General features: G+C 38.7%; 2 protein-coding genes across 3 annotated transcripts; both read left to right on the forward strand.

Annotated features, from left to right (window-relative positions):
• The first annotated feature begins 1,757 nt into the window (after positions 1-1,757).
• LOC131320342 (autophagy-related protein 11-like) lies at positions 1,758-10,545 on the forward strand. Of its 2 annotated transcripts, XM_058351022.1 has the most exons (6): positions 1,764-2,178; positions 2,356-3,424; positions 4,411-6,058; positions 6,782-6,999; positions 8,862-9,075; positions 9,944-10,545. In XM_058351022.1, the coding sequence occupies exons 2-6, from the start codon at positions 2,481-2,483 to the stop codon at positions 10,286-10,288; spliced, it is 3,369 nt and encodes a 1,122-aa protein (XP_058207005.1). In that variant the 5' UTR covers positions 1,764-2,178; positions 2,356-2,480; the 3' UTR covers positions 10,289-10,545. The 2 variants fall into 2 exon arrangements, with proteins under 2 accessions (XP_058207006.1, XP_058207005.1); XM_058351023.1 differs by lacking the exon at positions 9,944-10,545 and adding an exon at positions 9,276-9,547 and having other exon boundaries at positions 1,758-3,424.
• Positions 10,546-11,403: 858 nt separating this feature from the next.
• Positions 11,404-14,939, forward strand: LOC131320345 (uncharacterized). The gene is made up of 4 exons (XM_058351025.1): positions 11,404-11,671; positions 12,410-13,385; positions 13,800-13,985; positions 14,516-14,939. The coding sequence occupies exons 2-4, from the start codon at positions 12,419-12,421 to the stop codon at positions 14,764-14,766; spliced, it is 1,404 nt and encodes a 467-aa protein (XP_058207008.1). The 5' UTR covers positions 11,404-11,671; positions 12,410-12,418; the 3' UTR covers positions 14,767-14,939.
• Positions 14,940-15,096: the final 157 nt, after the last annotated feature.

Raw genomic sequence — 15,096 nt, forward strand, 5'->3', positions numbered from 1 at the left:
CTCATGTTTCAAACAAAGCATTACGTATAATGTGAATGTGTGTACACGTGTCCAACATTACCTTTGGGGTCAAAGCATGGCTACATTAAGCTCATAGATCCAATTTTTATCGTCAAAGCATGGTAGAATTGAGCTCGTAGATTCAATTTTTTATCGTTTGCAAAAATAAAAAATAAAGCTACTGAAGGATATGATATGCATGGCACGTATGACGGTATGATATGAGATTGAAGTTCATTTTTGAAGTAGCAATTCACTTGTTGAACGATAGAGGTAAATTTGAGAATCAGTCTGGAGGAACTTTTTCATTCTCACTTTGGAGTAATATATTGGAAAATGACATTCGTATTCCAAAAATTTATAGAGGCATTCCAAAAAACAAAGGAAAAGTTATTTTAGAATTTGAAATTATACTGATTTTGGAGTGTCTGGATCAATTTTTGGAATACTAATATAATTTTCCTAATATATTTCAAGTATTATCCTCAAAATATCCATCCATAATCTATTTTAAGCATTATCCTCTCAAATACTATTATATTACAAAATCTATTATGCACATATCTCTAAAATAATCTACCAGATACAAAATTAGTAACTCACAATCCAATAGTAAGGCTCACAAATGGGCCCTTAGAGCTTATTGTGTAGATTTTGAAGGCTTAGATACAACATTTGTAGTCTACCCACTTTGTTAGGCTCTAATGCTCAATGTAACAACAGGCCCAACAAAAACACATCTCATTGGAACCTCAGGCCCAACACAAACACATCGAATGAAATTGGGCTTGAACTAGTGTGTAAGATCATCTCATGTGTCGATCTTCGCAATTCCTTACTAACGTATGAAAGAAGACTCATCACTGATATAAAATTAAGATAATAGTAAAAGAACAAAAAACATAAAATAATAACAATAATAACACAACATATGTTAAATATAGTTTTTCTAGAAGTATCAGAAACACAATTGATCAGCAGAATCGATCAGATACTTCTGATTCTTACTATTCATTGCAATTTAATTACATTCTGTCTTTATATGAACCAAATATTACAAGCTACAAACGTATATTTAATACGCCTGTTACAATTGCGTTTTCTGTAAACTTTAATTCGCTGAAACTTATGACTCTCATCATTACTTACATTTTGTCAGCCATTAATTTCACAACAATCACAATCTATTTTGACAATTCAAGGCTTTTATCGATAGGTCTTGTTGTATATATCACTAAGCAAAAAATCACGTTGGTCAAACGTCGTTATCCAAGAATCATATTTTTCATTTGTGCACATATTTTGTACATACATTTGTGCACATATTTTGTACATACACTTTTATGGGTCCCACCAATATGTTTCGAACCGCTCATTGTTTTTAAAATAATGTTTTAAGAGTTTCTCTAAAAAATCAACTCGATAGGATATCGGTAAGGGCTTTTTCAGAAATCGCAGTGCGAATCAGATTGTTTCACCCTATGATTTCTGAAAAAGCCCTTATCGATATCCTATCGAGTTGATTTTTTTCAAAAACTCTTAAAAAATTATTTTAAAAATAACGAACGGTTTGAATTATATTGTTGGGACCCGAGGTGGATCCCATAAAAATGTATGTGCAAGATACGTGTAAAAATATATATGCAAGTAGCATGACTGTAAAAAAGAATTAGATACGTACTCATGCAATAAGAAATCTGTCAATATTCTGTTCTGACTCATTCGGACAAAATTTATACTCGCCTGTAAATGCCGCTAAGCAATTCTGTCCAAGCCTTAAAAATAGTCCTTCATCAAAGACTAGATTACCGGGCCCTTATCAATTAGTAGTAGATGCTTCCACTCCACATATAAAAGCATGTAGAGGGTTTCATGATAAACGTGTTCTAATTTCCGACTTCTCTCTCTCTCTCCACGTCATTGATTGTTTTTTTATAGCATCTGATTATGTTCGGTGCAGAAACCTTTCTCGGAGTTAAACCTCTGTGTAATTTGCTTGATTTTCATGTTTTGCACCTTATTCTGTTCGGTTATGTCGGTCTTCGATCGCACTTGCTGATTTTTTTTTGAATTGAGGAATTAGGTTTCGGCGGTGACAGCATAAGCTTTCTTTTGGGGATATTTTGCAGGTTTCTGTGATGGGCCGGACGTAGTTAGGACTTTGTTATACATCTCTTGGTGAGAAGTTGCCTGTCTTTTTTCGATTCCCTTTGAGGGTCTTGAGATATTTATTGTTTTGAATACTGGAGTGTGAAAAATTCGAACTTTATCATAAGATCCCTTGTGGGTTTATTGGGGTTTTGCTGTTTTACATAAACTGGTGGTGGATGGTTGGATTTAATTGGTGTTTTATAGAGTGGAAAGGTCTGGAATTGGAAAAGTTTGTACTTGGGTGGAGGTATATCTGGAAAGGGGTGAATTAGGTGTTCTGTGATATTGGTGGTTTCTGGGTGTTGAGCTATTCTTTCTGGTGGTACAAGATGAGTTCAAACGTGTCCGAAGGTGTAATTCAGGGAGGCAAACTTATTGTTCATATCGCCGAGAATGGACACTCGCTTGAGCTGGACTGCGACGAATATACCCTCGTGGAGGCAGTTCAACAGTTCCTACATTCCAAGTCTGGGATTCAACTGAGTGATCAGCTGCTTTTATGCTTGGACATGAAGCTTGAGTCAAAGTGTCCACTTTCGGTCTACAAACTTCCGTTCGATGACTGTGAGGTGTTCTTGTTCAATAAAGCGAGGATGCGTAGTAATTCCATGCTTCCTGAGGCTGAGCAAGTTGAAACCCCTGAAATTCCAGACCCTCCATCACCGTCGGATTCTCATAACCCCCACCCCCTAGATGATGCTTTGGATCCTGCACTAAAGGCATTACCTTCTTATGAGAGGCAATTTAGGTACCATTACCACTGCGGGTATGCGATTTATAGGCGCACCCAAGTGGCATTTGAGATTTGTGAGAGACTCTTACAAGAACAAAAGGTGCAAGAGAGGGCATTGGATATTGCTAGGGGTAATTTGGATTACTTCTATAAGATGATTCTCCAAAATTATATGGACTTTATGAAGTTTTACACGCAGCAACATAGGAGCCATTCCTATCTTCTTGTGAATTTTGGGAGGGAGATTGAGAAACTGAGATCCTGCAAACTTCTGCCTGCTTTACAAACGAGTTCATGTAGGTGCTTGCTTGATTTTGTGAAGGAAGAGAACTTGCACAAGGTGGTGGAGGATTGCAGCAGTTCACACAAGCAGTTCGAAAATAAGATTTTGGAATTTAAGCAGGAGTTTGGAGATCTAAAGCGCAGCGCTGAGCATTTGTTTACTAACAAAGCGTCCTTTCTTGTTAGAGATTTGGCATTTACAATCAGGGATCACCAGCGATTGGTTAATGAGCAAAAAAGTATAATGCAAGCTTTGAGGTTCTCTCTCTCTCTCTCTCTCTCTCTCTCTCTCTCTCTCTGGTGCCTTCAAGTTATAGTTAGTAGTAGTTCTGAAATTAGTAATGTTGCCTACGATGGAGTCTTTAAAAGTTTTACCCAGGTTGTAGTTAGTTGGTCATATTAAAATCTAATTTGGCTACGGAGCCATGCAATTCTAAATGATTGATCAGTTGTGTAACCGTGGTTATAATTCTTGTGAGCTCCCTAAAAAGGCAACGAGGTTGATTATAAGGGCATGTGCGACTTCTTATAATTCTGATTGTACATTCATATTTTGAATAATTTGTCCATGGAATTGGTACATGTGTCATTAGTTTTCCCTGGCGTCAAGTTGGTTTTCATTCGACCGAAATCTTAGCTCTAGGGTTCAGAACTCGTGTGCTGCAAAATACTTGATTGTTTCCCCTAGTGTAAAACTATCAAATCTAAGGATTTGTGCATGTTCTGGATTGGAAACTCTGTTAAGAATCTCCAAAGCTATATGGTTGAGAAAAAATGATTCAATGTTATGTCACCTTAATAAGAAGTTTCGTAGATCTGCTTCAAATCTCCAGAGTTATTTACTTTGGTTTGCGTATTAGCAGAGAAAACCCTACTGACCACTTCACTTTTCTTAATACATCTATCTATCCTGAAGATGGTAAAGTTTCTCTTTTGTTCCTACGTAAAAACATCTGGATCTTATCAGCATATGAATGTAAAAGACTTCATGCTCGAATTAGTACTTGCGCTTAAGATCTTATATTCATTCCAAGAGGTGTTTGGATATTGTGGTTACGTTTTATTGATCTATAACTTGAGGAGTTTCTTTTCATCTTTATGCTATGCTTAGGTAAGAGATCTCAACATTCTTTATATCACTTGTATAAGTTCCATGTTTACAAATGCGTTTTCTCCTCATATTTTGCTATGTTTTTTCGTGCATAGATTCAATATGATGTCAAAATATGGTCATATTCCTGCAGTAAAGATGTAAATATGGTGAAGAAACTTGTGGATGACTGTCTGAGCAGCCGATTGTCCGCTTCCCTACGTCCTCACGATGCAGTTTCAGCTTTGGGTCCTATGTATGAAAGCCACTACAAAAGTTACCTTCCTAAAATGCAGGCTAGTCACTGTGCAATTTCCAATCTGGTTGATTTCTGCATGGATAAAAAGAATGAAATGAACATCTTTGTGCACAATTACATGCAGAAGATAGCGTATATTCAATACATTATTAAAGATGTGCGCAACAAGTTTTCTGTTTTCACAGAAGCAATCAATTGTCAGAATGATCAATTTGAGCCCTTGAAAGTTGTCTTTGGGGTTGGCCCTGCATATAGAGCATGCCTCGCGGAAGTAGTGAGAAGAAAGGCTTCAATGAAGCTCTACATGGGCATGGCTGGACAATATGCTGAAAAGCTTGCAATAAAGAGGGAGGCTGAGGTCAGAAGAAGGGAGGAGTTTCTTAAAGTACAATGTTCATTTATACCTAGTGATATTTTAGCATCCATGGGATTGCATGATACTCCTAACCACTGCAATGTCAATATAACTCCTTTTGACACTAATTTGCTTGATATTGACATATCAGATTTAGATCGTTTTGCCCCGGAGTATTTAGTAGGACTATCAGCAAATAGTGGAAAACATGGAAATTTGAAGGGTTCATTTTCTGTTTCTAATGATAGTTCTTGCTCAGCCATACTTGAAGACAATGTTGTAGATTCCTATATAAAATATGACACGGAGGAGCAACTTGAGGGTTCTGAGTTGGTAGAGGTTGGTGGAACTAGCAAATTGAAAGTTGAGAATGCAAAGCTGAAAGCAGAACTTGCTTCTGCAATTGCCCTCATTTGTTCCCTCAGTCCTGAAGTTAAATCTGAATCACTTGATGATAGTAAAATGGATAGTTTACTGAAAAATGTAGCAGAAAAGACAGCTGAAGCCTTGCATCTGAAAGATGAATATGGGAAACACCTTGAATCTATGCTAAAGGTTAAACAAATTCAATGTCATTCATATGAGAAACGCATTCAAGAATTGGAGCAAAAGTTGTCTGATAAGATGGGGTCGAACTTTGCCCTTCCAACTGTAAAGGTTGGTGATAGCAGATTGGAAATCTCAGATGAAGCAGAAGCTCACATGCCTTGCATGTCAAGTGAATTCATGGATGAGGTTTCTTGTGCCTCTAATTCTTTGCAAGTCAAATTAGGGCTTTTCACTAAACTGTCAGAATCAGAAGGATTAGATGATAATATGGTAGATTCTTCTTCAATGATAAATCCTCAGGTAGATTCGTCTATCTTCGAACTACCTCATGACGTGGCATATGCAAATGACAAAGCTGGGAAAGATACAACTGCAGCAGAACTGGGCATGGCGCTGGCAACCAGTTTCACTGCAGAGGGAGTATCTGAACCCCAAAATCATTTACCTGCGGAAACAGCAGCTGGGAAGGTTTTGGACTCTAAGGCAAGCCCTTATCTTGTGCTGGAATTGCAGAATGCACTTGCAGGTAAGTCAAGTCAACTGAGTGAAACAGAAAAGAAGCTGAAAGATCTAGTGGGCGAGGTTGCCAAGCTTAAGAGGGAGTTGGAAATTAGCCAGAAGCTCCTTGATGAATCTCAGGTATTAAAGTAGTTGTACTGAATAAATGCTCTTGTAAATTTGATTTATCTTGAAAAGTGCATGACTAGTAATGTAATGTTCCTATTGAGAATTATTTTTTTCTTTTCTTTTCTTTCCAACTCATCCTCTTTCATGCTTAGAATCTTCTACACAGCCAGTCCCAAGCCTGGATAAAGGATGAGGATTGTGCCTTACTGCCTTAGGTAGCCAAAGCCCATTAGATGCTTATGACATGATTCTGCTTAAGAAAATCTATCGTAGTCAGCCGATGTGGTAGTTAAGATGAGTGATACGGTTACAGTAGAGGGTAACACAAAGGGGAGGGGTAGACCAAGATTGACTTCAGAGGTGGTCGTTCAAAAGGATTTAGGTTTTTGGAATATCACGGAACACGATGCTCTCGACACAGCTCAATGGAAAAAACAGATTCATGTAACCGACCTCAAATTATTGGCTTAGGCTCGGTTTGGTTTTAATGGGGAGCTTTTCGCCATGTTTACTACTAGTTGCTCAAGTTTGTCATGACAGAAAGGGAGCTCAGTTTATTCTCAAGAGATGGGTGGCCTATAGACTGCGTAGCATAGAACGAAAACTTGAAGCCTGGTTGAGGATGTATGTCAAGTTTTGTAGGATGTGGTTTAGAATATTTGCACAACTTCGCTTTCTACTCCTCTGTAATATTTATCTGGTGCAGTAGACAACTAACTTGATTTCATATTACAGATGAATTGTGCTGACTCGGAGAATTGTCTGCATGAAGCCAGAGAAGAAGCCCAAACCCATCTTTGCGCTGCTGATCGCAGGGCCTCAGAGTATAGGGCATTGCGTTCCTCTGCTGTAAAGATGCATAGCCTTTGTGGAAGACTAAAGAGCTGTGTTTCTTCAGGCAGTGTGGCTGGGTTTCCTGAGTCCTTGCGTGCTCTAGCTCAGTCTTTGGCTAAGTAAGTTGCCAATGTATTTCTTTATGTTCCCTAGCATATCCGCATCCGCCATTTGTTGATAAGCTTTAGCATTTCCGTTACTATATGAGCATTTTACGTACTTCTTGATTCCCCTACTTTCCTTTGTTCATTCAACGGTCTAATTTATATGTAGGAAAAGTCAATCATAATTTAAATGCCTGTTAAATATAATACCACCAGGGACTTGGATAGGTGTGTCCACTGCAGATATTAGGATTATGCTAATTCCAATTCAGGGACACTGGCGAGGGTTAAATATCTTTAGACATCAGTGCTATGTTCAGTCATTCTGAAGCAACCATGTTGAAAAGTCACGTCATTCGTGATTGTAAGGTGCTATTATATGGTAAAAGTAAGTCTTCGCTTCATTTGCATTAGTGTACTGACAAAATGCCATACCTTCTCTTCTTTTAGTGGTATCTTCTTCTTTTGACTCTCTTCAAATGAATCGATGTGTGATGATTGACATTTAAACAAACGTTCTGACCTTTATGTCCTCTAATGCCCTCTTCATTTTGATTTCTCAACTTAACTACAAACCTTTGTCCCAAGACTCCCAACTTAACAACAGCGGACAGTGACTTAAAAAGCGCACTTAGGCGTGCTTCAAAGTGAGGGTGAAGCGCAAAAAGCACGCGCCTCGGGACTCAGCCCAAGGCGCATGAAGCGAGCGCCTAAACCATCAACTCTAATAAATGTTTGTCTTTATCAGAGCCACTCATTTGTTTTAGTCGATATTGTTGAATAAGATCCAACGCACTAGATTAGAGCTTTTAATGAGATCAAAGCACCAGATCACAACTCTTATAAAATACCCTAAGTCCTAATACGTTTTCCACTGGCGCTGCTTCTACAAGACGACGACTCTCCATATTGGAGTGCTATTCGCATTACTTCATCACGTTTATAATTTCTAAAGCTAAACATTCAAAAATTATTTTTTAATGGATGCATAGTATGTTCTTTTTTTATTGTTTCATATATGGTCTTTTGAATGTCATGTATGATTATTGACATTCCACCTTTTGGACTTCATAGTATGATACTTTTTTTTTTTTATCAGCAACAATAACATTTTATTTAAGAAAACTTGATAAAGGGTACATCAAGTTGGGGGAGAGGGGAGACGAATCCAACCAAAGGTTGAATGGAAAAGAAAACACCAAATGGGACAAAGCCCAAGACACCCAGGGGCAAAGCCTGAAACACCTAAAAGGGCAAAGCCCTAACAACACGTAATGTGCCAAGCCAGCACCCTATGGGCAAAGCCCATGAAACAGTGGGCCAAGCCCAGCAAGAAAAACAAAACGCAACCCTGGCAAAACGATCCCTCCAACTGTCGACCCACGCTCCAAAACACCAGCCTCCGTCTGACCAGCAGCCGCGCCAAAACTGACCACGGACACCGCCGGACACCCATTGCCACCTCCAGAACCTGCAAGAGCAATCTCCAGAAGCACTGATCGGTACTTGGCTTATTATATATGTTGCTTTCAATATTTTTTCGCTTGGTAAAGTACATTCTACTCTCTTTTTTTCAATGTGCGTTATAATTCACTGAGGTGTGTTGCTTCGCTCTTTGTTGCTTAGGCTCCAAGGGCCCTTGGCGCTTTGATGTGCCTCTGGCTTTTTAAAAAATTGAGCGGAACTATTGCCTCATCCATTGTGATTGAGCACTGCTCTTCAAGGTCTATTTCACTGTGACTTATACATACACAATAAGCTTAGTTATCAACATGCGAAGATGGCATGAAGTCTATTGTACTCTGTTATCCCTTTTTTCCACGATAATAAATTGTGAAAATCTCTGAGGATCAAATTGCTTCCACTGTGAATTTCAGATCCACCAATGATAGGGACAATGATGGTACTATTGAGTTTGGAGAATGCATCCGGGTACTCGCTGACAAAGTTGGTGTCTTGTCAAGGCACTGTGAAGAGCTGCTTGATAGGTATCCAAAGGCTGAAGTTGCAAATGAGCAACTTAAAAAGGAAGTGGAAGAAAAGAAAGAGTTGCTCAATGCTCTATACATGAAACATCAGCTTGAGAAACAGGTAAGCTTTCAGGCCAAGTTTGACTTCTTCACCAAAGTTGTGGCTGACACACACACACACACATACTGGGAACGGATGTCTATAGATTATGAATACTGGACACATTTTACTTCATTTATGGAGTACATTTTTGGAAAGTGAACATTAGTTCCATATTCATTGATCTGATGACTTCACTTTGTTGGTTGTTTGGCTGCTAGGCCGGTAGCGAGTCGGGTACTTGTGTGAAGGGTTCATGAGCGAGGAAGCAACTATATTCAATAGAAGAAACATGAAGATAGGCCATAGGCTCTTTGACTTCCAACAAAAGTCTTTCTAAAGCTCTGTTTGGATTTAGCTGTGTTTGGATTTGGATTTAAGATTTTTTTTGAAAAATAGTAGGGGTAATAAGTGGAGAGAGATAGAGAGAGAAATATGAAAGTAGGAAAAATTTAGGAGGAATCTAGGGGGTATTTTTTGAAAAATGCTTTTTGAAAAGCAAAGAGAACAAGGCTGATTTGCGGAGGGATTATGGAGCGAAAAGAAAGATGAAAGGAAATTTGGAAGTGAGAAGGCAATTTATTATCTTGTTTCCAATCATTTTCCTTTCTGCTAATAAAGGCCTCCACTAACAGTGACCTGAACGCAGCCTAATGAAATTTTGTAAATCAGAAAACCTCGCAAGGGACCTTTTTAAGTCGGTTCTGCCAGTGGAAGCTTAATAGCCTATGTTAGTGTGAGCAGAATGGTCTGAATATTTCTTCTTCTAAACGAACTCCTACAGATAAGAATTCGATTTTCTGGACGTTTGTGATGCTGTTGTCTTCTATGCTCTGATTGCTTTTCTGCTTTCCAAAAAAAAAAAACACAATTTCTGATCTTTTTACAGGCAAACAAGGAGAAGATTTCTTTTGGCCGTTTGGAAGTCCGCGAGATTGCTGCATTTGTCCTAAACTCTGCTGGTGATTACGAGGCAATAAACCGAAATTGCCATGACTACTACTTGTCTAAAGAATCTGTTGCCTTATTTGTGGACCATCTCCCAAACCGCCCGAGCTACATCATTGGGCAGATAGTACATATTGAACGTCAGTCTGTCCGAGCAAGGCCCTCTAGGGGATCTCCCCTAGAGTTCCAAAAAACTCCTTATGGTCTCCCAGTTGGCAGTGATTACTTTACAGTGACAGTAGCTATGTTACCTGATACTGGCATTCATTCGCAGCCTCCTTCCTGATCTTTGTGAAAATGAAGACTGACCTGATGGAAGAAACCTAGTGTACATTTACGATACTCTAATCAAAGATAAGTCCTCATGCTGGTGGGATAATTGAGTAATTTCCTTTCTGTACAGATGATGATAAACTCAGTTCAATCTTCCCATTGTATATAAAGCTACTAATTATCTGATTTGTAAGTAATAACCCTTTGTAAATGTACAATTGTCTGTTTAGAGTCTTTAGACTCCCATAATGGTAAGAGAACTCTTTAAAACTCTGCTTTTGCAGGTTACTTGCTTTCTTAACCTTAGGGTAGGACTGCAAACGAGCCAAAAACTCGAGTTCGGCTCGATTACTAAACGAGCCGAGTGTCAAGTTGCTCTCGAGGAGCTTGATTCGTTTGTAGCCCCACCCTAGGGGTAGTCTGCGCTTTGTTTTGAATTGGATAGAGTCCCAAATGTCTTTCTCCTCGAATGGGCTAAATAAGAGTTCACTTCCCACGAGATCTTTTCAGTCCCAATCGATTTTTAGCCACTTTCCTTTTTTGGCTTTCCTGATAAAGAACGAATATATTTAGCAAGAATATTCCAGAAAGATCTTGGAGGGATATGGTTGTTGGATTCAAACACCAAACTAGTTGAAAAACCATTTTCACTAGTGGTTCAAATGAGCCGAGCTGAGTCAAGTTGAGCCGAGCTAAGTTTTAAAATGTTTAAGCTCGACTCATTCAAAACTAGATGAGATTGAGTTGAGCTCATTAGTGTTTAGGAAAATTGAGCTCGTCAAACAAACATAAACGAGCCAAGTGCAAAATCGATCAAATGTAAACAAGCAGAGCTTAAGCTCAAACTCAAACTCGAGCTGAACCGAGCATGAATCGAACAAATATAAACAAGTTGAGCTCAATCTCGAGCTCTCCAAGCAAAATTTAGTTAAATAGTCAAATTACCATATATAATCAAGATAAAATTTTGTAAATGCATTTTCATGTTCGCTGAGTGGTGGCATTGATTCCCCCATAAATAATCGAGTAGCACTTGTCAACATAAAGTCTTTTTTTCTTTTTATTTTGTGTCAAGAATGTCAACATAAAGTCGTACCCTTTCCTTTCCTGGTTACGCTTCTGACGTGGCAACCCCCGAAAACTACAATAATGATGACAACCGCACCAGATTAATCCCGTTTGAACCGACATCATGTATACACGCCTTGTGGGCCCACAACGAAACCTTTAAAACCCCACGAGCTCTACCGCCAAAACCCTAACCCCACTCTCTCTTCCTCTCTTTCCGCTCCGACCTAGGGTTTCTTCTGTTTTTATGCTGCTCCACTAAACTTTGTTGGGATTTTCCCCCCTCTTCGGCTTGGGTTGAACGTCAACCCACTTGCTGAATCACAAGGTTGGTTCTGCTACCATCTTTTTCCTTTCATAAACACATATTTAACGTCTAATTGTTGATTTGAAATTTTCTGTATGTGTTTGTTTCTTTGGGTATTAATGGGTTGGACTTCGATTTTATTTCATTGCGTGTTTTTTGTTTAGTAGTACTTTATTACCGTGGGGTTTATATGATTAGAAGTTTGTACATTTGGATTTTGTTTATTTATGTTTACCATTTTCAGTCTAATTTTCGTTCTAAAATTAGGGTTCCTATATTCATTATTGCTATTGTGATGTTTTAGTTAATGGAAAAGATATATCGGGATTTTGAAGGGAATTGTAGCCTGTATTCGTCTGAATGTTACAAAGGACATTTTCCAGTAATATCCTTAAAGCTGTTCCAAAATCGGGAATAGATTGGATATGGAGAATGATTCATCAGAGTCATGTACAAATCATAACGGTCTCTTGGATTTTGTTATGTGATGCAATGGAAGTTTCTTGTGTATGTGTTTATGAGTTACAGTGTAGTTTTTCTTCCTAAACTGTATCCACTTTCTGGGTTTGGTAGATAAAGTCTCGGGGTTCATTAATGTGACTATGGTTTTGTATACACTTTTTCAATCTTTCTAGCACTTCTCGGTGAAACAGAAAAAAGATCAATCATTGGTTTATTAGCTACAATTTAGAGAAATATCGCTGCAACATGACTTAATGAATAATTCTAATAATCTTCCTATATGTTATCTAATATCAGGAACAGAATATGGAGAGGGTTTATCAGAATCATCCAGAAGTTTCCCCTGCAAGTGATTCTGATGAAGATTCCCAATACTACATCATGCGAAATAAGCCATCGAACCATATTGGATCTGTGCAATACTTTGGATCTAACTACACCTTCCCTCCCATTCAATATGGGCAAATGCCAGTTTTACAGCATCCGGTAGGCTATATCACCAATACGTACCCATCCTATGATCGTGTTCATATGCATGCAGCAAATTTCTTACCTTATGGATCACAGTGTAGTCATTCACAGCAACCACTTTTCCAAAGGGATCCTAGAAAGTTTCAAGATCGTTTGTTTGTAGCAAAGAACTTTTATAATATAGGAGGGCCAGCTGCTAAATATTCTAGAGGTCAGCACATTCAGAGACTGTTTGATGGCAATTCGCATTGCTTTAGATCTGGAGATGATATATATGCAGGAAACCAATCTAATGTTCATACAAGCAGGGTTTACTCTTGCAATGAGGGGCATTCTTTTACCGACTCATGTTTCTTCCCTTCGTCACAAGCCAATGCAGACTTTTCAGCTCTCAACCAAGACACACAATATGGCTGCTATTCACTCCCTGGCTATACAAGTGGTGGGGATCTTGCTGATGATAGAGATGTTCAGAATACCTACCATGGGGAAAATTCAACACAATCTAATATCCTCTCAATGGCACAAGGGTCTATGCAGCAAAATTTTCCCCTGGCAGAGGACTATAGTTTGAATAGTTTAAGTAAAGGCGCTGATGGAGATACAGGATACATAAGTGAAGATACTGATAGAGACTTTGAAGGATGTGATGCTGCTACAAAGCTCGTTGGTCAAGATCATTCACAGCAGCAGCATGGTTACAAGGATGGAGTAGGGACCAACTCACCAGACTCTTCTGATTCTTCTGTGGTTTCTTCTACATTGGGGACCAAGGAAAGTACTATAAAAGCAAGACGAAAAGGTAGCATGTTTGCACTTTAGTGCTCTACTCTGAATATTGTGATTGCGTAGGATAGAAAAAATTCTCATTTTTGGTCACATTATTGACGGTTAACAATCCCCCCTCCTTCCCGTTCACCCATAAGCCTGAGCTAACCTACAATGAAGAGATTGTTTCTTTGTTGTCTTCTTGCTTGGTTTCGGTTGGGTTTTAGTTTTGACATTCTCCGCTCTCTTTTAATAGTCCTAAACAGTGTAGTTATTGCTTCCTGCACTTCACGGTAGTCACTAGAACTGTCAGGATTGAAGTCCTGCCTGAAGCAGCTTAAATTAAAGCTAGGATTGTTGACACAAGAATTGTCTAATAACTTGTAAATTGTTTTCCTATCTTTTGATTTTACGACAAAACGTAATTGGAAAGTCTCTCCTCTTGCAGGTCAACGACGTAATACTCCACGCAATAAGTCAATTCAGTCAATCCGAGATCATGCACCACAGATCAGAGTAGGAAACCGAAAGGCTTCAATTCCTAGTCTAGTTTATCTCAAGAAGATCAAGGCTCAACTTGCTGCTAGGCGATCCAGGACTCCCACCACTCCGATCCACCATATCACATGGGATGGTATGTCTCAGGTTTCTGTTGTTCAAGTCTCTTCTTGTTTTCCATTTTCTTGTCACTATTGCGGTGCTCAGCTTATGGATTTTCAGATTACTAAGGAAAAAAAGAAAAATGATACGGAAACTACAGAAGTAGATAAGCTTCTTCACTTCATTATCTTCTTATATTTTTCTTTGCCTTTTCCTTTGTCTCCAACTTCACGAATCATTGATCCAAGCATGGGCTGAATATTGATAACGTGCCCAATAAGTGGAGTTAGCGATTAAAGTCCCGTAGAGGCTTATGTTTCAACCAGAAGCAGGAATTGGTGCCTTTCATATAAGACAGCAAGTATCTAAAGTTACTCATGGGTACTACTTACAAAATCATTTCAGGAATCAGGATTATGTTGCTGTATTTGTGTATTTTTTTGCATCTCTCTGTACAGATGTCTCTCTATTGTCCTTATCTGCGCTTCTCAATCTTTAATCTCGCATTCTATCTCCACTACCCCTCCTTCCCTCTCTTAACGTGCGACATCATTGTGCTTTCAGGCTGCGATGAAGAATCTGAGCCAGCTGGACAGAGTTGCCCCTTCTGCGACAAGGATCTCTCGTATGCACCAATAGACGACGATGAATATGAGTATACAGATATACTAATTGATGAGCCTCCTAAACTTCCAGGTGTTGCAGTTTTGTCATGTGGTCATTTTTTCCATAGCCAATGCTTGGAGCTCAACATTCCTGAAGAGTTCACAGACCCTCCCTGCTTTCTTTGTTTGAGCTATGGCGAAAGAAGTTGATCTTGATCATTTTGCTGTTTTCTCCTATTAGAAAGGCGGATACAGTTGAGTAATTCAAGAACAGCCGGATGGAAGTTGTGTTTAACCGTACATCTACGGAACTATAAACCATATGCCACTTATCATAAATGGGAATGTGCACAGGAAATTATAGGTGTTTGGTTGGAAGTTTAGTTTAGTTTAGTTTTGGTAGTGGATGAAGAGAGAAATAGAGTAATGATTGAAGATAGAGGTAATGATTGAAGAGAGATAGAGAGAGATTAGAAAGTAAAAATTGGAAAAATAGGGTAATGATTGAAGAAAGAAGTAGGGTAATGATTAGAAACAAAA

The sequence above is a fragment of the Rhododendron vialii genome, chromosome 3a (assembly GCF_030253575.1).
Source record: "Rhododendron vialii isolate Sample 1 chromosome 3a, ASM3025357v1".
NCBI classification, from domain to species: Eukaryota; Viridiplantae; Streptophyta; class Magnoliopsida; order Ericales; family Ericaceae; genus Rhododendron; species Rhododendron vialii.

Bases quoted from the DNA above. Each gene is read 5' to 3' on its own strand.
- LOC131320345 (XM_058351025.1), top strand. From the start codon at position 12,419: ATGGAGAGGGTTTATCAGAATCATCCAGAAGTTTCCCCTGCAAGTGAT. The intron at 13,386-13,799 runs GTAGCATGTTTG...CTCCTCTTGCAG, and splicing joins TATAAAAGCAAGACGAAAAG to GTCAACGACGTAATACTCCA. The intron at 13,986-14,515 runs GTATGTCTCAGG...TTGTGCTTTCAG, and splicing joins CCACCATATCACATGGGATG to GCTGCGATGAAGAATCTGAG.
- LOC131320342 (XM_058351022.1), top strand. From the start codon at position 2,481: ATGAGTTCAAACGTGTCCGAAGGTGTAATTCAGGGAGGCAAACTTATT. The intron at 7,000-8,861 runs GTAAGTTGCCAA...TGTGAATTTCAG, and splicing joins CTAGCTCAGTCTTTGGCTAA to ATCCACCAATGATAGGGACA. The intron at 9,076-9,943 runs GTAAGCTTTCAG...ATCTTTTTACAG, and splicing joins AACATCAGCTTGAGAAACAG to GCAAACAAGGAGAAGATTTC.